Source organism: Ochotona curzoniae, unplaced genomic scaffold (assembly GCF_017591425.1).
Source record: "Ochotona curzoniae isolate NIBS_2020 unplaced genomic scaffold, NIBS_Ocur_1.0 contig_1, whole genome shotgun sequence".
Classification (NCBI taxonomy): domain Eukaryota; kingdom Metazoa; phylum Chordata; class Mammalia; order Lagomorpha; family Ochotonidae; genus Ochotona; species Ochotona curzoniae.
Genome location: NW_024464918.1, coordinates 7032360 through 7057768, shown reverse-complemented (window position 1 = coordinate 7057768; position 25409 = coordinate 7032360). Strand labels below are relative to the sequence as shown.

The 25409-nt window shown below is 44.9% G+C and overlaps 1 protein-coding gene across 5 annotated transcripts in view; it reads left to right on the top strand.

The window, feature by feature from the left end:
- Positions 1-25409, top strand: part of TENM2 (teneurin transmembrane protein 2) — an 884000-nt gene that overhangs the window by 683933 nt on the left and 174658 nt on the right. For 4 of the 5 annotated variants that reach the window (XM_040984174.1, XM_040984151.1, XM_040984065.1 and 1 more), the window contains one exon: positions 19030-19152. The exons of the other annotated variant lie outside the window; for it this stretch is intronic. In XM_040984174.1, the coding sequence (XP_040840108.1) occupies positions 19030-19152 (123 nt within the window). The remainder of the gene's footprint in view (positions 1-19029; positions 19153-25409) is intronic. 5 annotated transcript variants of the gene reach the window in all.

Below are 25409 nucleotides of genomic sequence, written 5' to 3'. Positions count from 1 at the left end.
ACTGATCCTTTGCCCAGTTCTGTGAGTATGGTGGTGAGCTGAACAGACACAATGACTGTGTGTCCAATATACCGGCAGCCTACCAAGATAGAACCAAGGAAAACGCATCACCTACCACCGTTCAGGGGTCATCAGCCTTCCAATTTCTATGTGAAATAAGGTATTAACTTAGGAGAAATGGAACCATCTCAGCAAGAATAAACTAATTAGCTAAAGCCACTTATTAAAATGATAATCCCTCCACCTGGACAGGGTGGTTGTCTGTGCATCTGCCAGGAAATTAGCTACACATACTCACACACCCATACACATTGGCCTGGAAATATGTTTCCCAGAAAGACTACAGAGAGCTAAGTCACCCTCTCGCAATGAGAGTTGGCTCATGATTATGATACGAAGCACAAAGCTATGGGGAAAAGACATTGAAGGTCAACTCTGAGATCACTGGCATTTCATTAAGGAGTCCATTCCAAGTGCATGGGGCTCTCCCAGAAGAAGAATTACAGTCTTCCCCTTTCATCCAAACAAGCTGCCCACAAGCCCCAACCTGACATTTTGTGCCACTAAGACTTTCACATACTGTAGCTTTTACTAAGAGATGGAAAACACAAAAGAAAAGTCGCTTGGCTCCAAATCATACACAGAACTAACATCATGTTGAGCGTGTCCTTTGTATGTCTGGAATTCATGCTCACTACCCTGTAGCTTTCTAGTGGCAAATTCTGGGCAGTTGGTGAGCCATGCCTTTGTATTGGTTTTGTTTTTGGGTGTGTGGTGTAGCTACTTCATGCAGAAAAATCATTCCTTGCAACCAGCATGAAAAGTTCTTGTCTAAAGCAAAACAAAGTAGAGTGGTTTGTGTCTTTAAGAAATATAACGGAATTTCATTTTTAGGTGGTATGTCTTGTGTTAAATGTTCCAACAGAGAATGAATCTCTAAGTTCTGTTTGCTGTTTTGCCTTTGACTCTGGTTTTATTGTTTTCCTCTGTGTGGAACGTTCCAGTAACAATTGTTTGTTCTTGCTGTCTACAAAATTCAGCACACAGGTAGTACAGCAGATTTATGCGGTAGTAAGAAGACATCCACCTATTACTTTGTGTAATAAACTTCCTTGCAGAAGGAGGAGGAAAAAAAATGGCTTATGCCTTGACTGCAGAGTAAGTTTAGTAAATATTTACAGGAATCAACACTGGTGGCACAAACAGAGCTTGCTGAGCTTTCAGCTTCCAAATTATCTGCCCATCTCAGTGAAGAGCAGACTTTAGCAAAGGGTTCTCCATGCCTCCTGGGGAGAGGACATTGGTGCCCAGCCTCAGAGACAGGGCTGAACCAGCTAGCCAGCCTCCTAGCAGCTCTCTCAGTTTCAGATGTCTCAGCTTTGGCAAGAATGGGATCACAATTTGAACGGAGCTGAATTTTCTGATAAATCCTCAGATGCCACCCTGGAGTCAGTGCAGTTGATAAAAAAGAGTGGTCCATATGCTTTACACACCAGACAGCCAGGCGGCTCTGACACCTTGTGGCAAGTATAGATGCTCGGTGTGGATTCTCATCTGGGCAGAGAGCCATCCCACGTGACAGGGAGAAGGGGCTCTGGGGCGACTATGAGTGTGGATAGGACCTTCCTCTGCAAAGAACCGCATGCCTCCACAAGCTTCTCAACAAGTAAAGGTAGACATAAAATGAGGAGCAGACTGGCTGACGCCACAGTTGTTCATAGTAGGGTAGTCAGATCAATGTCACATGCCCAGTTACAGTTGAATTTGAGTTAGATAGCAAAAATCCGTTCTGCTATAAGCACAACCCAAATGTTATGTGGGAAATTTGAATTTAACTGGCATCCTACAGGTCTGGCAACTTTACTTAGTGGTCACATCTCTATTTAACACCCTCTTTAGATCAGAATCTGAACCTCAATGACATCAACAGTATCTTCCTGCTTTCCTTGCCTTAGGGGTCTGCCCACAGAATAGAACCCCAACTGAGCCAATTAAAGTCCATGCCCAAGGTGCCCAAAAGTGAACTGAGGTTTTCCAGCAGCCCTAAGAGATGGGCCTTACAGAGAGAACATGTGTGTGGCTTGTGATTCTCCCACTAGGGTTAAAGCTTTTCTTAAGCAGCCTGGATGCAGAAACAGAATAGCAGAAGTGGAAGAACTTATTCAAAACAGAAATTTGTATCTCACATATCTAGACTCCAGCAGATTCATTGTCTGGAAATGGCCTGCTCTCTGATTCCAGATTGGCATGTTCCATCTGTGTCACCCCTCATGGAAGGCATTCCTACCAAAGGGAACTGACTACGTTTCTGAGGTTGGAACCCTCAACATTTTGCCTCTTCCCAGAACCCTCAGCTCCTACTTGCATCAACCTAGGGAGTAAGATGTCAAAATCTGAATTTGGTGGGAACAGACAGCCATACCATAGCAAAGCCCACTGGCAAACAATAAAGGCAGAGCTTTTCTGGGATAACTGCTGCTTCATTTTTGTAAGCCACCTTACGAGCCTTCCCTAAATTCTCCTTTTCTGCTTAAGTTAGGTCAGGCTAAATCCTGAGGGCCCTAAGCTCAAACACACAAAACTACTTCAAAAAAATTCATGGAAAAGAGAATTTAAAAAACAGGCTCATTGTGGTGCAAAATGTTTGAAACCCATACATAAGAAGTGTCTTCAAAAAGTTTATGGAAATTGCTGTTATAAAAAATTATACCTGGATCTAAACATTTTTTTGCACTAAAATAAATTTATCTTTGAATTCTACTTCCACTGAATTTCTGAAAACCCCATCATAGCTACTCAGCTCAGTCTCCTGAGTGTGGCATCCTGGATGACAGACAAAAGGCAGTGGCACCAAGTATGCCTGTAGACAGGTGTTTAAAATCAGAGACACAGGCAACTGCATAACCTTAGAGGAAAGCCAGATAATCTCCTGGCTCTGAGCAGCCCTGCTCCAGAGAATAGAGAGGGAGTTTTAGTTGCTTATCCAGGCAAAGACCTCACCACCACCACCACCAGTCCCAAACATGCCTGAGGCCAGTAGCTCCACAGGACTGTCCAGAGAACAGAAGGGCACCCTCAGCCTCATACCATTTCAGAGCCGTTTTCTAAGACGTCTTCTTTCTGAAATGATCTCTCCCCTCTAACTGGCACAGTGCCACCAATTTCTACCCCTGCAATTGACACTTTTGGCTTGAATCGTTAATCCTTTCCATCACTGCTCTTGCATTCGTGGTAGAGGACGTAATGTCGTTGTGGGAAGGGTGGAGGTGACTATGGCGTTCTAACAGATTGTTTCTGTAATCCCACTGAAATGGCAGATGATTTGGAAAGCTGAGTTCTGAAACAGTTGGGCAGGATCCAGGAAACATGCCACGTGGTGGGAAAAGATTCTTCCAAGCAGCCCTGCTAACTTTGAAGGTGAACAGTGCATCTCTCAGGTCATCCTTCATCACTCCCTGATCTCTGGTCAGCTGACATGGGAAAAACAGCCACAGGGCAGGGACCCCAAGTAGAGGACGTGCTGACAAGGCACTGTCTCACTTCATCATCGCACCTGAGTTTGGGCCCTGGTCTGGTCCTGGCATGCTTTTCCTCCAATGTCCTGCCCTGGGTTGAAGATCTCTTTTCCATTCTATATCTTCCAGCTGATTCTGACCTGCTACCTGTGAGGACAGAGATCCAGTGGCTAGACCGGGAGGGAGGCATTTCGGCAATCTTACCTCTTTCACCATCATGGAAATCAACAGAAGGACTTGTTGCTGGCCTTCATGTTCTTGCACTAATTGGTGTTGGCTTGGCCTTAAACAGAATCTGTCGTTCTCAAGTTTGAGAATTCATCAGAAGCACGCAGGCCCCAACCCTGAGTTTCTCATTTGTGGGTCTGGAGTTGTGCCCAGTGATTTGCATTTCTGGCAAGTTCTTGGGTGATGCTCATGCCACTAGTCCGGGAACCAGAGCCTGAAACTGCTGGCCTAGCCTGTGAGCTCCTTGAGGGCAGAAGCAGTGGTAGGCATCATTGTACCCCAGAGCCTTGCTCAGCATTAGGCACAGAGTGGGTGTAGAGGAAATGCTTGCTATCTGAGCTTCCTGAGCTGCTCTTATTCTGGCTTGGCATAAAAGATCCATGAGTTTGCAGGTACTAGCAAGCCAGTGTTGTAGCCTAGCCAGTAAATTGGCCACCTGCAACACTGGCAGCCCATATGCACGCTGGTCTCAGACACTGGAGAAGTGAACCAAGAGATGGAAGATCTGTCTCTCTGTGTAACTCTTTCAAATAAATAAATGTTTTTTTAAAAACAAACAAACAAATAAGCAAACAAAGAATTTGCAGGTATCAAGAAAAAAATGGATAATATTGCTTTGTATTTTTTTTGGCAGCAATTCTGTAATAACTACATTAGGAAGGAACTGAAAGTAGCAAGCGCCATGGGATGAGGGCGGCAAGGGAGCTTGCATTGAGGCTCCATTTGCATAGGAAAGCACCCTGTGTGCTGAGGCAGCTTGTTCCTAGATGCTTTACAGAAGATAGAAGACATTTAGAAGGATTCCTCACCCACCTCCCTTTCCCACGCACGTGCACTTCCTGTCCACCACTGATTGCCCACACACACAAAATACATGAGCTGGATCCACGGCTCTGAGGTTCTTCTGGGAAGCATTGCTCCACTAGGGCAACTTCCAGAAGCAGGGTCGAAAGGTAGAAGCAGATGAGATCAGGGTTCTGAGCTTCACGGAAAAAGATGAATGGCCTCTCTCTGGGTCTCAAACAAATCTGGAGCAAAGGAACGCTCTGTGATTTCAATATAGGATTCTGTGAATTTAATTAAAAAAGCAAAGACATCTCTTATTTAGAGAAGGGCTATTTGTTTGTACTTTACCTAAAAGTTCAAAGATACTTTTTTCAATATGGAAACATAGAGGGAGTGTGAGAACTTTCCAGAAACCTTCCAGTCAGTGTCCCAGGGGCGGCGGCGCGGGGCAGAAGAACAACACTGTGCTGAGTTCGGCTACACAGCAGCTGTCACGCAGAGGCTTTTGATCTGTGTCAGCCGTTAAACGAGCTGCTCTCTCCAGGTAACCTCTCTGGGCAGTAGAGCATTTTAATATTTCCATTTTACAGACGAGGAAACTGAGGATCAAGGAGCCCAAAAAGACAGGCGGGCCTATAGAGAAAGGGGGCGGGAATTAAGAAGGGAAGAAGAGACAATAGAAGTGTGGGAGGGGAAAAAAGGAGGAAAAGAAGGGATAGAGGAATAGAAAGGAGGGAAGAAGGAAAGGAGAGAGAGAGACTCAAAGGAGAGAGCGAGAATTCCCCGAGCCTCCCAGCTTGGGGGCCAGGGCTCAACCCTGAGTCTTGCCAGGCCTGCCTAATTCCAGTGCTCCTCTAATCACCACAATCTGTTGTGCCCACAACACTGTGTCTTACTCACAGTGCCTCCTGAAATGTGGGGGTCTGGCCTTTTCAAGAAGATTTCTTTTTTTTTCCAACATTTTCACTGTAAGAGGCAGATGTTGTAATCTCATAGACTGAGTCAAGAGTTTCCAAGGTCAGAGCCCAGCTGTTTAGTTGCTGTCCGAATGACATTGAACAAGGCACTTATTCATCTCTCCTGTAGTGTCTTGGGCTATAAAATGGGTGTAGCCAAAGCACCTGCCCCTGAAACTCTAGCATTAAATGGTTAGTACCGGAGGTTGAACCTTACAAGATTGATCTACAATAAGTAGAAAGTGGGAGGCCCAGGAATACATCCTACAGGGCCTCCAGGGCATAGGAGGCTAAGAGCTTGAGGGTTCTAGCACATCTAAGAGGTTCTTGGCATTCCCCAGGCATGAGGCAGGGAAGCCCCATATCAGCAGGCTCCTGGAAGGGATCTTTGTCCTCTGGCCCTGGAAATAGGCAGAAAAAAGATTTGGTCTTGTGCTTTGGATAGCTGGAAAGAAAAAGACGAGACATCCTTCCAGCCTGTTGCTCGTCTCCTGCAATGGGGAGTTAGGTTACTGTGTGAGAGAAAGGAGCTGCAGAATTAAGGTACCCGGTTGGGACCAGAAAGCCCAGGGCTGGAGGTTAGCTCTGGTAGGTGGCAGTGTGGTAGAACATAGCAGGTGTGGTGTCAGGGCCAGCTTTTGGTGGTGTTTTGTTTGCCTTTTACATTGTATTATTTTTAATTGAAAAATAAAAATCAAGTATATTTATCACACGCAATGTATATTTTGAAATGTGTATGCCTCATGGAATAGTTGAACAAACTTCCTTCTTTCACTGCATAAACATTCATTCTAACCTATTTCAAAAATCTTCTAATTGGCACATCATGGTTTTTACTTCGCAAGTTTTGGGGGGAATGTGGCTAACTTGATTGAAATTTTTCAAAGGAGGGCTCACTTTTAAATGTAGCTGAATTTCAGTTTATAAACCAAAATGATTTCCAATATTTTTATTTACCAACACTTTTTTTTTTGGTTTTGGCAGGAATACCTTTCACTTCACTGTTGAAACTAGCATCTGAATAGGTTGCAAGTGTAAAATGCAAACCAGAGTTTGTACACGTGGGGGAAAAAAGCTGTAAAATGTCTCATTCATGATTTTTACGTTGATTATATGTTCAACTGTGATATTTTGGATGTATGAGTTAAAACAATATCCAGTTTCACCTCATTAATGTGGTTGCTAGGAAATTTTAAGGTTTGTTTTTGGTTTTGTTTTTTGTTCTTTATGTTCTTATCTTTCTGTTGGGTTACACAGATCCAGGAGTGGCAGGCACATGACATTCAGAGTAGAAAGGATCAGAAAACATGGGTGTTTTTGCAGAAGAGACCCAACCTCAGTTACCTTGGACAGTCCTTCTTCTTAGATCCCAGAATAAAAGCAAAGGGGATCTGGCTGGAAGCACTCTCTTGGAGCTGTAGAGTTTCTCTGAGGGTTAGTCCTAGCAATGGGACAATGGCAGATACAGCAACTCTTCAAAAATAAATAAAAACATGCAGCAGTCCAGGCATGTTATATGACTGCAGCAGTTCTTGGTCTTTGGGTCTGTAAAATAAGGATCCGAAGTGCCCATCTTAGGGCAGCCTTGTAAAGTTCCGGTGACATTAAGTAAGGCTGGTAGGGGCCACTCTGTGGAATATGCAGCTGAGAGAGCACAGCAGCGGAGGACAAGTCAGGGGACCTGGGAAACCCACCTGCCTCGATTGTACTCTGGACATAGGATTCTACAGGATCTCACCCTAGGCAGGGTTTTAGGTATTTTTCTTTTTCTATAACCCTTAAAGAGTTTTTTAAATTGTTATTTTTATGGTGGTATGGGTTTATGGAGTACAGTGTTGAGAAGCCTGTATGTTCTGTGTAATGACCAAATCAGGATGACTGGCACATTCAGCTCTAGACATTTGCCAATGCTGTGTGTGGAGAAGTCTTTGTATTGTCTTCTAGCTTTTTTATAAAGTCATTGGAGCCCATGCGATGGCCTCGCTGCATCATCCTTCCTGTCCCTCCTTCCAATGCTTTTCTGCCCCTGGTAGCCACTGTCCTGTCTTGACTGCCATAAAATGAACCTGTAGCATCCAAATGTGAGGGGAAACAGGCAGTATTTGGGGGTTTTCTTGTGTCTAGTTTGTTTCAGTTACTGCCCTCTAGTATGTCTCCACATGGACAGGACTTCCTTTGTTTGTATGTCATGATAATATTCCCTTGCGGCACATATATACCGCATTTTCTTTTTCCATTTGTCTGTTGGTAGACATAGCAATTGAGTTCCAGTGCCTTAGCTGTTGTCCTGCAGTAAGCATAGAAATGTAGGTCTTCTTCTAACCTGCTGGTTTCATTTCCTTCAGCTGTTTACCCAGGGGTGGGATTTCTGGATTATAGAACAGTCCTATTTTTAGTTTTCCAAGGCATCTCCACTGTTTGCCTTAATGGCTGCACTGTTTTACATTCCCACTAGCAGTGTGCAAGAATTGCCCTTTCTTCCCATCCTCATCAATACTAGTCGTTGTCTTTTTACTTCTAGAGTTGCCAGCTCCCACCCAGGAATGAAGTGGGTTATGCCTGACTTGGGATCTTCCATGGAGTTCTAATGAGGGGTGGGAATCTACACACTAAGGAGGCAGGGGGCTTATTATAAGCCATGTCCAATGCCACTCTGCTGTCATTATGATGCTTTATACAAAGCTACAAATGTCACAGCAGCCTGCCATGCTGCTGCCTGTGGAGACGACTGTGTACCTTAACCACGAAAGAAACGTGTGGGACTTGAGTGTCACATAAAACCCTTGAAATTAGCTCTATTAAGTAAACTGTCACAAACTCAAAATAATTCTACTTGTGTCATTTATCTAATTGCAGATGAAAATGTCTTTCTTTTTTATAGGGACAAGTATCTTACTTTTCAAAAAGGAATCATCCATTTTTCTATCAGAGTGGCTTTTTCCTTGCAAGATCTTGACTGTGTTGATAGGAGGTCTGTTGGGGGACCAGGAGAACTACTACATTTTCTGGTTTCTCATTCCTTCCTTCCTAATCAAGCCCTGGGAGATAGAGATCATTTTTTTAAAAAATGATGTTTCTTTCTATCAGAATTAAGTTGTTAATATTTCAGGCTGGCCACGTGAAATTCATTTTACCCAAAACCATTTAAGAGAAAGATCAAGTCCAATTTGCTAATACAGAATTTTTTTATTTCTGAGTTTAAGAGGAAAAAAAACATTTCTGCTAACCATGTCAAAAATTAAAAATTGAAAATGACACTGGCAGTCTCCCCGTGTGCCTAATTCGGCTCTGCTGTACAAATGACCCAGTTGAAATGAGACTTACAGACAGGACTGTCTCACCAGCCTTATTTCTTCAACTCATTTCTCACTCTTGTAAAAGCACCAAGTTCACATGCAGGAGGAAACATGTTTATATCGACCATAACATAGTCAGGCCAGGTGGAAATTGAAAGTGGCAAGTTTAGATTCCTATTGTGAATGAACTTCTACAATGAAGTCATGAGTCACAGAGACCGAAGCTAATGAATGCAACATCAGAAGGAACATGTTATGTATTTACAATGAATTTTATTAACAAGTTATTTCTGCTAATATCTTACCTTGTGCATAATTTTTTAAAGATTTATTTAGTTTTATTTGAAAGGCAGATTGTACAGAGAAAGAAGGAGAAACAGAGGGATGTCTTTCTCTTCTCTGGTTGACTCCCCAAATGGTCACAATGGCCAGAACTGAGACCATCTGAAACCAGGATCTGGGAGCTTCTTGCCAATCTTCCCAGTTCCCCAGTCTCCCATGTGGGTGCAGAAGCCCAAGGACTTGAGCCATGCCCTACTGCCTTCCAGAACATAAGCAGGGAGCTGGATGGAAAATGGAGCAGCCAGGACACCAGCTGGGACACAAAACAGCACCCATATGAGATTAGCATGCTACTCTATCACACCAGCTACAAATAATTTTTTGAAATTAAAATGTGTGGTAGGGGCCAGCATTATAGCATAATGCGTAGCACATAAAGTACATCATTCCACACGAGCAGTTCTGACGGCTCCACTTTTGATTCAGCTCCCTTCTAAAGCACCGGGGAATGCAGTAGAAGATGGCCCAAGTGCTTGAGTCCTTGTCCCCAAGTGGAAAACCCAGATGAAGCTCCTGCTCTTGGCTTCAGCCTGGCCCAGCCCAGGCTATTGGAGAGTAAACCAGCAGATAGCAGGTATCTCTCTGTCTCTCTCTCTCTCTCTCTCTCTCTCTCTCTCTCTCTCGTGTGTGTGTGTGACTCTGCCTTTCAAACAAATAATAATAAAATAAATAATAATTTTAAATAATAGTTTTTTAAAAATCTGAGTTGGGTGGCTGGAGGAAGCTTTTGTGAAGCCCCTTTGTTTTCTCTATACTCAGGCTTTGCATTGTGCATAGCTTAAGGAGTCTCTGTTTTTGTTTAAACCACAGAAGAGAACAACAGAGCACCAGGAAAAGAAATCAAGAGATCAAGGTTCAAGTTCTGGTTAAGCTAGTCATTGGCTGCCATGAGTTTGGACAAGTAGACCAAGGGATAGCATCTGTCTGTATAGCCATTCCTATTGTGCCACGTGGAATAGAGATTGCTCTGACCAGGGTCACAAATGGGAGATTTCACAGAGGAAGGCATCCCCAATCCATACAGCAGCCTGTGCTGCTGAATGAGGGATGTGATGTGAGGCTGGAGAACCCAGGCCACAAGAATCACATAGCTTGAGTTCAAATTCCTTCTCTGCCTCTTTCCAGCTGTATGTTCCCTAAGCTGTCTGAGCCTTAGCCTACCCATTGGCCAAATGACACACTACATACGGTTGGTGACCACTGACTGGCATAGCGCCTGGCGCATTCGCCATAGAAGTTAGCCACAATCACCATTGTTGCAATGCCCAAATGCCCCAGGATGCAGCGTAAGAGTCAGACACGTTGCTTAAGTGCTTCCTTGTGCCCAGAACCTACAAATCCCCACCTCCTCCATACCTCTTCTGTGCTCTCAGGTTGATCTGATCAACCTTGTTTCCATAGAGATATCATTGTCAAGTCAGAAATCATGACTGAGAGCACATGCATGGTTCAGAAACGAGCTGCCCGACCTACTCAGACCATCAACAGTATTTTGCCTCTGTTCTCTCCTCTGTCAACGGATACGTTTGTATTCACTTCTAAGTTTGTCTTAAAGAGTCCACGAGGCAGTGCCAATATAGGACTGACAGCACTTGACAGTCAGTATTCTAGCAAAGTGGAAGCTCCTCTTACAGCCAAGGAAAGAGAAGCTCATAGAGGTAAATTCGTTTGCCCACAGTCATCTGCTATGAGCAGTGATATAGAAGCTGGAACCCTGATGGGAATGAATGGAGTCTATTTCAGGAACTCACAATAGAGAAAACAGCTTCTCCTTTGTCTGATTCCTAAGGCCTTGCCTCTGGCTTTTCTGCCCAGCTTCAGGCTGCCCAGTTATGGGCTCATTGGTAGCACTTTGTGGGGAGCTATGCATGACTTGGGAAGGGAGGCGAGCCTGGACTGTCCCTTGCCAAGAGAAGACACGTGTCTTCACAGTGAGTGTGGCCAGTGCTGACTGGCACCTGCCACCTGCTTGACCCCTGGCCAGTGCTGCTTGCAAAAGCCTGCTTCTCACAGAAGACATCTTCTTCTTTGTTCCAGCATGCACTGCACATCCACTGATCGATATTACATCTTACCCTCTAAAACATTCATATTGTGTGCTTCCTGGGATTCCAGTGGCCACACGCCACGCACCACACACCCCATGTGCCGCCTTTTCTTTGTGGTTGGTGGATTCCTGGATCTGCCCCCTCTTTCACGGGGTTGCTGGCGGCTGTTATTTGAGGAAGGACAAACAATGTTTGGGTTGTCAGCACTGAGTGACAAACTCAGAGGAGGAACAATACAGTAAGGTGTATGTGTGTGGATTGTGGGCATGTGGGGATTTTGTTGTTGTTGTTATCACAAAAGCTCTTAAAAAACCCCAGCCTGTGATTTATTTGGTGAATAAAACCTCCTGATATTATCATTCTCTAAAGGTATTTTGATCACATGTGTCGTTTCTTGAAGAAAGAAAGGCTTTTATTTTATTTCTTTCCCGGGAAAAATAGTAGCAAGAATGAGATGGTCTGGGGATGCTAAATGATACCTTGTGTGGCTGATGGCTCTAGGCTTGTGTTTATCTGCATGAAGATGAGCTACTTCGGTGGACAATAGGATGCCTGACCAGCCAGGTGCATTCCTGGACCCTGCACGCAAGGGAAACAAAGTGGCTCTGAGCGTGAGCGCGAGCGTGTGTCTGTCTTGCGTATTGATCTGCCTGGTGATGCTGAACGTGAGGGGGGGGGTGTCGTTAAAGGTCACCTTAGCACAGCAGACACTGCAAACCCACATCATCAACAGCAGCCACCTACAGTACACCTGCAGAGTGCAGGCAGGCACAGGCAGGGATGACACCAGCTTGGGAGTCCCGTGCCTGCTGAAGCTGCAAAGAGCCCATTGGCTTTCCCTCCACACACCCCCAACGCAGGAATTGATGAATATCTTACGACTTTCTCTCACTATACTGTCCTGAGCCTGTCATGAGAATAGATTAATGCGCTGGTTCTTCTGGGTGGATTCTTCTTGTGTGGAGAACACGCTGCTCAGTGGTCCCAGAGCTGCCTCATGCACCTGTCACTGTTGTTCTCACAACAGACATACAGTTGGGGGATGAAAGCCTGCTTCCTCTTACAGAGGACTAGAATTAGGAAGGCAGCAAACAAATCCCTGCTGAGGACCATTCTAGGTACGCGGCTGGGAGATGAGAGCATCCGTGAGAGATGTGCATGTGGGTACATTTCTGCAAAGCCCCCTCTCATTTCGAGTTGTTATGTCAGGATTCTGGGATTGTATCTACTGCTCAGCCTTCCTTTTCTCTGTAACTTCTGGGCCAGGAGCTTTGCAACCATTTTGGAAGCTGCAAGCTGAAAGTTGGACAGAGGCAAGTAAGTTTTCAGAGCATTCTTCGAAGATAGATGCACAAATCCCATTACTACTAAAGGGATTTGTGGGCGTAACTTCCATCGGGGCTTTGAAAATTTATTCCATTCACTGTATCACAACCCTGTCTGGGAAAAAAAATAAGAGAAATCACTTCACCAAGGTGGTTTGAAAGGGGATTTTTTTAAAAAACTCCTTTAAGATTTAAATTTTTTGAACTCCTTTCAAGATTCAAGGCATATCCCTCCTGCTTTTATTTGCATCTCTTCTTTTAGGCAGAATGGAATTTTGGTACTGGCAGCATTCCTCAAAAAGATGTCATTATGACATCTATTCCGTACTCAACTGCAACCTCAAAGCATGATAAGTAAACCAACAGGGGAGAAAAAGCACCAAACGCATTGATTGCTGCCCAGTCTGTCTGCTGAAGTTACCAAACTGATTTCTTTTACATTGGCCATGCCAGTACATTGCAGTTGAATAGCAAACCACTTGCTGACACAAGGACATTCTCGTACAGGAGTCATGACTGCTTACTAAGTGATATATGTCATATATTCATACGTAGACCTGGACGGTATCTCTGTAGACTATCTGTCCTGTTCAGTCTTAACTAAGCAGTGGTTCACCCAGGAAACTCAGAGCAGCAGTGTCTTCCACAAGGCCTCTGAATGGAGTCACCAGCAGGACTGTGTGGAGCTTCAGAACTCCACCCAACTGTGTGGCAACCCACATTTCCCATTCACTGTCTCTTAGACAAGTCATTTCATCTGTCTAAGCCTCCATTGCCTTGCTATGAAATGTAAATTAATTACCACTTTACAGGGTAAAAATAGTGTAAGTTCGGGGCCAGTGGTAGGAGCCTTCATCCTCTTCAGGATCCTCCAGCATCATCCTAGCTCAAGCAAGCAAATGGCAACATCCGTTCAAAGATATCTCCTCTTACCACCTGCCTGGGCCATAGCCCTCCTTTTGCCTTGTCTGCAGACTCCACTCCCCCATAAACTGCTGTCTCATTCATTGTAGGTCCTTGCTCAAAAGTTTCACACCACAGACCCCATCCAGACCATTCTACATTACAGGAAAAAAAAAAAGCAAATAGTTAAGACGTCCACCCTACCCACCTCACTCGTTGTGCTGCCCAACCCTTAACCCTTGTTCTAACTGCTGAGTCTGGTTCTTCTGTCTCCACTAGAACATAAGTTGCATGAGAGCAAGGATCCTGTTTTCCTAACTGCTTTGCTCCCAGAGCCCAGGACACCCCTGATGCCCAGTGGGTGCTCAATAAATATTTGTGAATGATAAATAATGAATAAATGCTGTAGTTAAAGTAATTAGCCCAATCCCTGGCACATTGTCAAAATAAATGTTAATTGCCACCATCATCCTTGAGGAGACTCATTTGCATGTGCTCATTTTCCTTGCTGATTGCAAAGGTGCCTTTACAGGTTACTGGTTACAAGTGCAGGATTGGCCCTGATTATTCCACTACTCTTCTCTGCTCTGGGCAGTGGCTTTTGGCATTGGCTGCCTGTCTCACGGGAGTCTTGGTCTTGTTGATTTGGCTAGCTGGTGCAGAGGTTGGGAGCCCCAGCCTTGACCCTTCAGATCGTCCTTGCTGGTCTCTGAGCCAGCGTGCAAGTCCAGCCTCTCCCAGGCTCTTGTGAAACTGGCTGCCTGCTGAGCCACAAGACCTGGCAGGCTTGGCTCCCTTCTCTCACTCTCTCCACCATGCTTGGGCTGAAGTCTTCCATTTTCAAAGGGAAAAGCCCAATCTCCTCCTCGGGTTATGTATTGACAAGCCTGATCTTTCAAGATACCCCCTGCTCCTGGGGCCTGCTCAGCAAACACAGAGCATCTGTGGCTTCCATGTTTGCCCTTCTTGACAAGCAGGGGCTGAGCAGCTCTCTGGGAAGGATTGCTGACATATTGATCGGCTCTCTTGTCAGCCTGATCCTCTGAACAGGGAAGGTTCTAAGTGGCACCCAGCAGGGCCCACACAAACCCTAATTACTATTTCATACACCCACCACCCTCCCTGCCCAATTTCAAGCTGCCACTTTTCTGGGGCCTCTAATCTCCCTGCCCTTGTGGTTGCTAGCGAATTCTTAGTTCTACAACCAACTCTGCTCCCTTTCTCTTGCCCTGGTTCCCTTTGAGCATTTCTACTAGAGCCCACCTGGCACAAAAACATAGCAACTTCAGGAAGAAAAATGCCACCCCAGCTCCAGGTGGGTCTAGTTGCTATTCTCACTGCAAGCTGTGTGTGGTCTCTCCATCCTGTCTTGGTTCCTTTTCAGCACTCATCAAAGTTCTCTCCAATTAGCCATAGGAATACTTTGTCTGGCCGCCTATTGTGTTTTTAGTGGCTGATTTCCCAACCACTGCCTGGATTCCACGAGCTTGCACTTGGAGCCCTTCCCTGCCCTATCCTTGCTGACCCATAGAGCCCCGTTTTTCCATCCAAGGGTCTGCTGGGAGCAGAGCCTGTCAAATCATGATGAATTGTACATTTTGGCCATCGTTGGGAGGGAGTAACATTAGAGAGAGGGCCACCCAAACTCATTTCACTTCTGACCCTACCATGGTGTGAATCAGACCTTCCGGGATGAGCCGGTAGAGCATTCAAGGGAGTAGGAACATCCACAAACTCTTACTGAGTCCAGCATTTCCAGGAAATCTTGAAATGATGAAGTAATAACTGGCACTTTGAGGCTTTGTAAGTCAGGCTTTGAGAGCTGATCAGAATGGAAGGTATTAAAAGGGGCAGAAACAGAATTTTTGTTTTTTTTCTGGAGACAAATATAATGGCCTAACTTAGGTGTTGGTTCTTCCTGGCCAGGTTTCTAAAAGGATCCTGACCCAATGCAATCGAAAGCAATGCATGGAGCTATGTTTTACAAAAAGAACAACTCCTACTTTACTTCTAAGTGAATGATGTGTCAGTCAAGGTTGTCTCAGACATGCCGTTGTAACAAAGCAGAGGGTCACTACGGTAGCAAGGTGTGTCTTCACTCATTCTCTGTCCTGTCACTGGCCAGCCATGGCTGTAACCTGTGTCATTTTCTGTCAAGACCCAGGACGACTGTGTGATGAAGTGTGTGTTGCCAGGTCATGTGGCCATGTCTGATTTCAACAGGGTGAAGAAATATAACTCCCTCTGGGAAAGGAGTACTCATTATGGTGACAGATCATGCATCCATCAATTCCAGTGGGATGATCATGAGTTTTGAGATGAGTTTTGCTGAGATTCCACTGCCCACATGAATGTTAACCAGATCACTGTGCAGTATGAAGCAGACAGCTGCTTCTCACTGTAATTCCCTTCTCATTTCAATATCCCCCTTTGACCAGATTTTTCTCACTCACTACTTTCTTCATCTGTAAAATGGCCAATAATGAAAGTACTTGCCCAAGAGCATTCAGGTAATATCTGAAGTATATCTTTTAGTACATGGCCACAGGAGAAACACAGTGGTTAGCAGGTATCAATATACTGATATAGACAAAGTAGTCTTCTCTTTGTATCACTGTTATCACTGTCTAATCCCATGGAGGAATGGATATTTTTATATTTAAAAACATATAATGGGGCCTGGCACAGTAGCCTTAGTGACTAAATTCTCGCCTTGCATGTACTGGGATCCAATGTGGATACTGGTTCACGTCCCAGCGGTTCCACTTCCCTTCCAGCTCCCTGCTCCTTCTCTTCGTGTATCTGCCTTTCCAATAAATATAAATAAATGATCTAGATATCCTATATCATATCCTACCTTCCAACACCCCCAGTTTGCCCCCTTCTGTCATCAGTGTGATAAGCATTCTAATTAGCCTTGATGGACAACCTTCTACACTGAAGACACTCTACCAGACCTCCCATGGATGGTAGATGGCTGTGAGTCATTTGTCTACCTACTTAGGAAAACGTCACAAAGGTAAAGGCAGTGGTTGAAACACCGATTTCTCAACCTGAGCCATAGAGCAAGTTGGTAGCAGAGTAGGAATGCATATTGTCATTAGTTAGGAAACTCATGTAAGTCGCAAGTCTTTATGCTGAAGGCACTTGGTCCATTCCCACTGGCCCAAAAGATCGCCTCATTTCCATACTCACCGATGGGAGGGGAAATGGCTGCTCCTGCCAGGAAAACAAGAAGTACCGACAAAAGCTGATTTCAGATGTCCCAAAATAGGAGAGTGTGGCTATACCCCTGACTTAATTCTCACTTATTTACTTAGCATTCAGCTCAGCAGCAGGAAAATATGCCCAAACTTGAGTTTCAATTTGGTTGCTTTGCCTTTGCTGGGCATGTAGTCCTTAAGCTCGGCAGACCTGCCTCTCCCCTTTCACAAATCCATCTCACTTTCTTGGTGTGTTTGGCTTATTTTGGTGGGTTTTTTTTTCTCCCTTCTGGCCCTCACCCAAGCAGTCACTTATGGACCCTGACCATCCTGTGTTTGCTTTACTTGCTTTCAGAATGCCTATTTTAAAAATAAGACTATGGAACCCAAAGCTCCACAGAAGGGGCAGGAAGGAGAGCACCCTAGGAAACAGACAAGCTTCGGAGATGTCCTCTTTACGTCCAGTAGGGCGAAGGCACTGCCCCTTTGCTTCGCTCCCCAAGCTGACGGTTTCAATCTGCTCTGCCCCTTGCAACGACAGGCTTGAGGATAGCAGGCTGACAAGAGTTGTGGGTGGGGAATTGGGAACATTGTCACCTTAGCCTGATCAGACCCACCTCTTCCTTCTGTGGATGAGTAAAATCAAAGCTTTGTTGGGCCTAGGCCCCAGCTGCTCCTGCAGTACCTGTCGGTGTCTATCTTAAAAAGAGATTGTCCTCAAAGGAATCACATCTCCAAGTGCAGCGGCAGCTGGCTCATGGCAAGCCTGGGTAACCCAATAGTATCGTTTAAAAAGAAATCATTTTAAAATAGCTAATTCCTTGGCTCCCTTCACCTGGTAATTACAAATCAAAAACTATCGTTATCTTGAAACCTCCATGATTAGTTCTCATTTCCTGACCTCTGTACAGGGAAAATATGTCATTATTTGAGGCAATAGAATTTAGTCTCTTCAAGTAAGTGACCTACATACAACGGATAAACTGCAGGAGAAAATTAGGTGCTAGTCTGACAGCAAGTGCACGGTGAATGTTACTTAGGCTTATTAGTATTTGTCATCCTGAAAAGTTGTAACAGTGATTCTCATGTCGCACACCACTCTACAGACGAAAACATGGGCCTCCGCTGGGAAGAATGTAAAAGCATGTGTGCAGGTGCACACACACACACACCCCCCCGCCGAAAGCGCGTGCAGGCACCAAGGAGGTTTGCCTGCCTCACCCTGCAGCCTTCAATCTGAGCTGCATTGTTGTGAAGATAGCGCTGTGACCTTAATAGAAGGCAGCTTGACTTCAAGTGGTGGTAGGTCCACAGGATTAATTGCTGTGTGAACAATTTCCTACGCATTGTTAATTGTGTTTCCTGTGGTTAATTGTTTCTCCCATGCCCACATCAGACTTGGAACCTTCCCTTGTCAACAGTCCTTTCTCTCCCACAGTGCGGGAATCTAGTGTCAGCCAGTGTCCAGTTGAAATGCCAGACAGATAAAAGATAGGCAGAGGAAAGAGCGCCTTATTTATGTGCAAATGAAGTGTCTCTTAGAGAAGGACTGTGAGAGAAGATGGGTGTTTGGGGTTTGCCATTCATTCCACTTCCTAAAACCAAGAATGTCAGGATAAGGGTTTCTTGAGTTCACTAAATAAATTGTGCACAGTTGGAACAAGGGAGAGTGCCAAGAAAGCCAGATGTTGGTTTCGAGGCTTGACCTGCACATACAAGTAAAGACTTCTGCAGCTGTTTTTGGCTCCTTACCAAAGGAGGGCGGGAGTGAAAGAATAGTAATGTTTCAGGAAGGTACTGCATTCCATCCAGCACGTTTGTCCACCTACTATACAAAGAAGCAGAAAGGAGAGAAATACTGTTGAAGTTCGAAATAGTCAGGGAAGTCATCTTTAAAATGGGTGCATGCCGTTGCAGCTAGACCAACCTCACTGGCATTTCTGCAAGCAGGTGGAGGGAGATCGCATGGTAACATTCAAGTCGATTCGATTGGAAATCTACTTTTAGAATGGTTTGGGACAAACCATCTTTGTCAAAGCACCAGGACTAGCAGTCTGAAAGCAGCTGCCAGCCAGAATTTGGTGAAACAAGGGTGTGATGGCTCCTGCAGTCCCAGAAAATGGGAACCCATAGGGGCATTTTACCATTTGGAACACTTGGGCTGTGGCCTCCCACCCCCTCTGCCCACCATGTGGGCTCCTCGCCCCTGAAGCTGGGAGCAGCAGCACCGGGAGGGAAAGGAGCCCCAGCCCCTCAGATCTGCTCACTTTCTGTATTTAGCTAATCCCTGCGGCCTAGGGCAAGCCATTTTTGAACGGCAGCTTCCTTAAAAGGCAATCGCTTGGAAAAAGGCACCTGGCCCTCCCCCTTGACATTTGCATTGCTGAATTATCTATTCATATTTTCATTACTTTGTCTCTCCTGCAGCAATGCATCTGCTCGGACTCAATTGGCAACTGCAGCCGGCAGATGGACACACCTTTAACAATGGGATAAGGACCGGCTTACCAGGAAACGATGATGTGGCAACAATGCCATCTGGAGGCAAAGGTGAGGTTACAGCTGCTGCTTGCCCTCCTGAGGTCACGGGGAAAATTCAAAGCTCTCAGCAGCTGGTACAGGTTTTCTAATCCAAATCTTGGAAAGTCTGCAGAAAGGGAAAGTACGGGGGCTTAAAAAAAAATCATGGCCTTTCATAGGTGCCCTGTTAAAAGCTGTTTGCTGTTCCTGTCTGTTAGCTGTGTTTGACTGGAGTCACTCAGAGCTGGCAGACTGCCTGCTCCGAACAGCGTGCCTACCTGTGCTATCTGCAGTGACTGGCACCGGCTAGAGCTGCTTGAATGCATCCCAAAGCCGGGGCAGAAGCAGCAGCCGCAGCAGCAGCAGCAGCAGCAGCAGCAGCTGGAGAAAGTCCTGCCTCATCAGAAGGCAGCGTGCAGCAGGCAGCACACACCACTAGACTGGGTCCGCCTCTCTCCTGAGAGGACCTCCCTGAGGAGGAAGCATGCCTGGCTTGGCCTGAGACAGGCAGGGAGCTGTACTGCTTTGGGGGGAGAAAAGAACAAAGTTTTGACAACTTGGCAACAAAGCTTCTCTTCTCAGAAGGAGACCTTAGAAATGTTTAGGGAAGCAATCAGGCATATTCTTGCAGGAGGGGAGGGAAATAGGTGCTAACAAGGTGTTAAGAGAGAGGAGAGAAAACAGGGAGCCTTGGGGGAATGGGGCCTTAGAGCAATTAAAAGCAGCCAATGGCAGGGCTGGGCAGCCAATACTGGGCTCACCTAGAGGGGTGTGCCTTGTTCTGGATGGAAATCACGGGTGAGAGACTATAGGAGAATATGCTTTTCTGCCTCTGCACATACAGCCAGCTTCCTCCCCATCTTTCTTAAAATGCCTAACAGGAACATTTCAAAGAAGGACAAGGAGGCAGCATATGTGCCCTGGACTTAGCATTGTGTCACTTCAATTACTGTGAAGGGGAAAAAAAAATCTGAAAACTAAGATACAGAATGTTCCAGAAGTAGCACCCAAAGCAAGCATGTGCCCAGGTACAAAATTGAATTCAGATCTGTGCCTTGTACATCTCTGGGCAGATTATGGGTGCTTTCCTTCCATCATTTTCCAGAAAGAAGATTCTAGAATTCCTTGGCCCTCTCAGTGGATATTAGCCATCCAGAGGCACTAATGCGCTCAGATCATTCTCCCAGGGCTGTCCTAGTGTTTCAAGTATGACTTCGCTGTCTTTTTATCTAGTCTTTAAGAATCGCTCTACTCATCTATCATAATCATAACACTAAATTACCTTTAAGTAAGCATGAAAAAGTTTCATCTGAAGATGAAATGATATGCTTTCCATTATCAAGTAGACCTAAAAATGAGAAGTATATTTTGCCTTAACTGGCCAGAAGCTTTAACTGATCAAAAAAATCCAGAGCCAAACTTATTGTCCTCTGACATGAAATCTATCTACTTGTAGAACTTGACATCGGACTGTCTTTCCGTTTCTTGTGTGGCCATAGCTATTATCCTGGAAAATTTTGCTTCCCAGGCAACTTTGGGCAGGGTCTTCTGACATTATTTGGTTGTCAAGATGGCAACTGGCACCCAGTGGTGTGGAACGCTAGGTTGCTGTTCTACCACCCGCAATACACAAGACAGCCTGCTGCAATAGGCCTTAATGTGTCAGCGATGCTTTACAGTGACTCCAGTATGTTTTACCTATTAATGTCCTTGGTTCTCTAAGTCAGCACCACCATTCTTCCTAAAGAATGCAGAATATGCACTTACAAGTGAATGAGTGCATTCTGTCATTGGTGACATAGAATGTATTCTATCCAAGTCTGTGTGTACATCCTAGAGTTATGTTCAAAAGTTTAGCTTCAATTGTGTCCTTCACAACTGGCAATCACTGGTCTGTACTGCCCTCCATAGATTAAAATCGGCCACTCACTCCAAGAGTTATTAAACTCCACTCCAGGCCCCACATTCCTCCACAGCCCACACCAGCTAGGCCAGAGAGCAGCGGAAAACTCCTGGCAGAGAAAGAGTGTTAAGGGAAGAAATGCTTTCCACAGTTAGTTTAGTAATCTCTAAATTCTTCCCTATGTGCAGCAAGGACTGAAAAACACGGTGTAAGTCATATGATATCACCAGCTTGGATATTTTCCAAATGAGACAGGTGAAATGTTGGCCAAACCAATGTCCCTTGTGTCTTTTTGATGTGACACTTTTTTTTTTCTTAACAGTAGATGAAATCGCTTGAACATGAACTAAAACTCAGCACACTGCCTGTATGAGCATCAAAACCGTATACTTCTGATGACTCGAGGTGTAGCTCCTCTCAAGTTGTTTTAAAGTTTACCTTATAAATTGACAAAAAGAATTTTAGTTTTCTCGTGCACTCCTAACTCATTTAGGGAAAGTGACCTTAAGTTTCAATTTCCTTGTCCAATGTCCGACCTCCCCCCCACCATTGTTCAATTCTATACATTTAGATAAAGTGAATCAATCCCAATCGACTACTTTTCCAGTGTTTCAAAGAGACAATCAAGATGTATTGGCAATAAGTTAATTAAATAACACCCCCTCCATTTTTGTGTGTGTGTGTGTGGTATACAATAATCCTTCATCCTGATAATGTTTTAATCAAGATACACCACACATTGCCAGGGAGGTTAATCTTATTAAGCAATTACTGGGTGAGTATCCAGCAGGAGCAAATTAAAATGTAAGCAAAACACGGGCATGTGAGTCCCATGTAAGATGGCACGTCAATAGAGATTTCATTACTGGTCTTTAAGAGTGTTTACTCTCTTCAGGTTTGGAAACGAATCTAATAGACAGGGCAGCCTACACTCTGTGATATGTTAGTGGAAACAAAGCTCTTGATTAATTAGTTGGGAGAGTATGTTCTTTGGGTTTTGTCCTCCTTCCCTTTCCCATTTGTTGTTGTTCCCGGTTTATTTTCCCTCCCCTCTCTTCCAATTAAACCTCAGTGTACGTGGATGTTGGTTAGGTTTCCCATCTAGAGGAGGGCATCCACAGCCTGCCAGAATCACTCACCGTCTAGCGTGTATTTCTGTATTAAAAGGAATGAACTCACACATCTTCATTACGAGGGCACGGAGTACTTTTTCTATAGATCTGGGATTAGATAAGCCTTGAACACGAAGATTCAATACAGTATTCTGACCTGGTCAGAGAACGTCAGGGAATCCAGGTTGATTGGTTAAGCCCAGAGGTGGAGGCTGGAGAAGGGGGAGAGCAGTGTGTGTAAAGGCCACAGCATACATACCCCATTTGTGTGCTGATTTTAAGAAAGAATAAACTCACAAGACAAATCTCATGGATCATGCTCAAAACCTATCGTTTCAAATTCAAGGTGTCCTCTGACAGAGAGGTCAACAGACGACACCTGGGACGCCAAATCTGTCCAGTCACCTGTTACTGTAAAGTTTTCCTGGAGCACAGCCAACCCCATTCGCCTACTGTCTTTGCCTCCTTTTGCAAGCCAGAGGCAGAACTGATGAGATGCCAGAGAGACCAAAGGGTTCACAGAGCCTAAACTATTTACCCTTCACCAAAAGGGAAGATTGGTGACCATTCCCTATCATTTTCCAAATCTATTTTTCCTTTTCCTGACCTTTTTCCTGTAAATAGTTAAACAGATTGCAGGAAAGCGGAGGAAGGAGCTTGGGCAGCCAAAATGTTAGTTTTTTCCTTCTAAATCAAGCCCCAGATATCAGATGTCCTTACCTAGGAAGATTCCTGTCACCCAGCCTTCTGGAGCTGATTTGGCTGGACACAAACTTAAACTCCTTCACTTAGCAGCCCTAGGGTCCTCATTCTGCCTCCAGTTCCCCATCTGTAAAATGGTACTCACAGCATAAATGAGATAAAACTTGTGAAACATGACGCTTCTGAGTCACCCCTGATTGCTGTCATTCACGCCATCCCTCCAGCTCTTTCCACTGACAAAGTCTCCATGGGCTGCCTCTTCCTCTGGAGTGCCGTGTTTTCCAAAGGCAAAGAAGTCACCCACGTGTCAGGATACACAGTAATATGCCCACTGCTTGCCATTAGCTTCTGAGAATCACAGCAAGCCAAGATTGAAATTTGCTCCCTGCACATCGACTGGACGGGGCCACTGGGAAGCAGGCTTCCCAGGCCAAAGGGCCCACAGATAGAACAAGTTGCCCTGCTCTCACAACATTATTTGTGCTATTGCATCTTGAATGCGATCGCTACCAGCCTTATTGTTTTAAGTCCTACCATTCTCGGTTTATAACTCAGTTGTAAACATTTATTTGTGCCTGAAGCACATTTCTTTCCTACCCTTTGGAAAAAAAAAAATCAGAATTTCCAGATGGTATGCAAGTTGGGAAAAATGGCAAAGACTGTTATTCTGTTTAGAAACATGTTTTTCTGCACTTGCCCTTTCAGCAAAAACTTCATAATGATTCCGACTGGTTGGCTTAATGCATGGTACGAGGAGCCAGATTAGCAGGGAGGTTGGTAATTCTCCTCTGGTTCCCGTCAGTCAGCCTCTCCATGAACACAGCCTAGAGTTTCCAAAAGATCACTTCTCTACATGGGGGCTTTTCCAGTGTCAGTGAAGTTCCCACAAGGACTAGGGGGTCATGTCATTGTACCAGAGTCAAACATCACACAACTACACATCCACTGGTGAGCACCAGCAGCCTGTGCGCAGACGTCCTCTTGTTTTGGAGGCCATGTTTTCCATCTGCTGTGACACATGGGTACCACTTCTCTACATCAACCATAATGGTATGGTGTCGACTTCTGCCTGCTGCCCACAGCACAGCACTACGTTGTGTGATTACTATTGTACACAGTATCATTGTGGCTTGACATGGGCTTCAGTAATGAGACTTTGTTCCTCTCTACACTGTATTCTATTATTCTCTTTGGCCTCATTTCCCTTGCAGAATTGACTCGAACACCCAGGTGTCTCCTGTTTGCTGTCTGCCTGCCCTGTTGTGTGTATCCCTTCTATGCTGCACAGGATCTGAAATGCAGACATCATAGTGTTTAGACTCATGGGTTCCATGGGCAGTCAGATAAGACTCCCAGTCTGACTGCTGGAGAGATGTGTGAGCACCCATTCCCTTAACTTCCATGAAGCTAGGTTGTCTTATCTGAAAACTGGGGGAAACCATAAGATTTTGTAAAACGTGATAAGCACTCACTAAAATGTAGATACTAAGAAGAGTACTCATAAACCGAATGACTTATTAATATACAACTCCACCTGAAGGTGAGAGGTCTGAATATTTATTCACACTCCCAGTGGCAAAGAATTGACCATTTTTATCTAAGACAACAAACAGATTTCAAGAGCTATAAAGGCAATATAGAATCCCAAGAACTAGGGATTTCTTAAAAATGTGAGGGTTGTGTGTGACTCTCATCTCAAAAACAGCGAGGATCAGGATGGAAAGCTATTCCTGCAGAATAGCCAAGCTACGGCAGGTGAGGCCTGATGCTCTGCTAATGTCTCAGGCCAGCTATTTTCTTGAGCAGTGAAGCCAAGTTTCTTAGGAAAATCTTTTCACTTACCTGTTGGTTAAATGAAACCCTAAGGGTGATTGCCCTGCTTCCCTGATAGGGGGAAACGAAGTGTAATGACTGAAGCAATATTCCAAATTCGGCTTTATTTGCAATAGATAAAAATATGTGAGGCAGAATCGTCTGCAAGGCAGATTGATGCTGAGGTGCTTCTGCAGTCCTGTTTAAGTGAGGACGTATTAATATGAAGCTTCATTTCCCTGGGATGGCTCTGAGTCCATTCCCTTTATCACTTGTTTGGGGAATAGTTTCGCTATTTCCGTAAATGAATTATGGCAACATTTTCTGAAATGATTAGCTCCTAATGTGGCTATGGAAGGCTGTCGTTTCGCTGAACATCAGTCTTATTTAACTGGTTGGAATTTTAGGTACATGTTTCAGAAAGAGGCAATCGTTTCACATTTACATGAGCAATCTTCCGTGCAGTGATCGAGCTGGGCCATCCTGTGAAATTGATCATTAGAGTCCAGCCTCAGAAGCCCCAGAAATCTCATCTTTAAGCTGGAGATGAACTAGACAGAGCTGTCCTATCTGAAACATCTGTTTCTTGTAGCATCATCTCCATTCTTCATGGTGGGCACACTGAAAAGTTTGGATGAGAGTCCCAGGTCTGTGGCCGCCGCCTGGACTTGGTCCTTGCATGTCATGTCACCATAAGTAGTTGATGTCCAGAACTCATGCATGCAGGCCAGTCACTCACAAGGTAATTACAGAATACT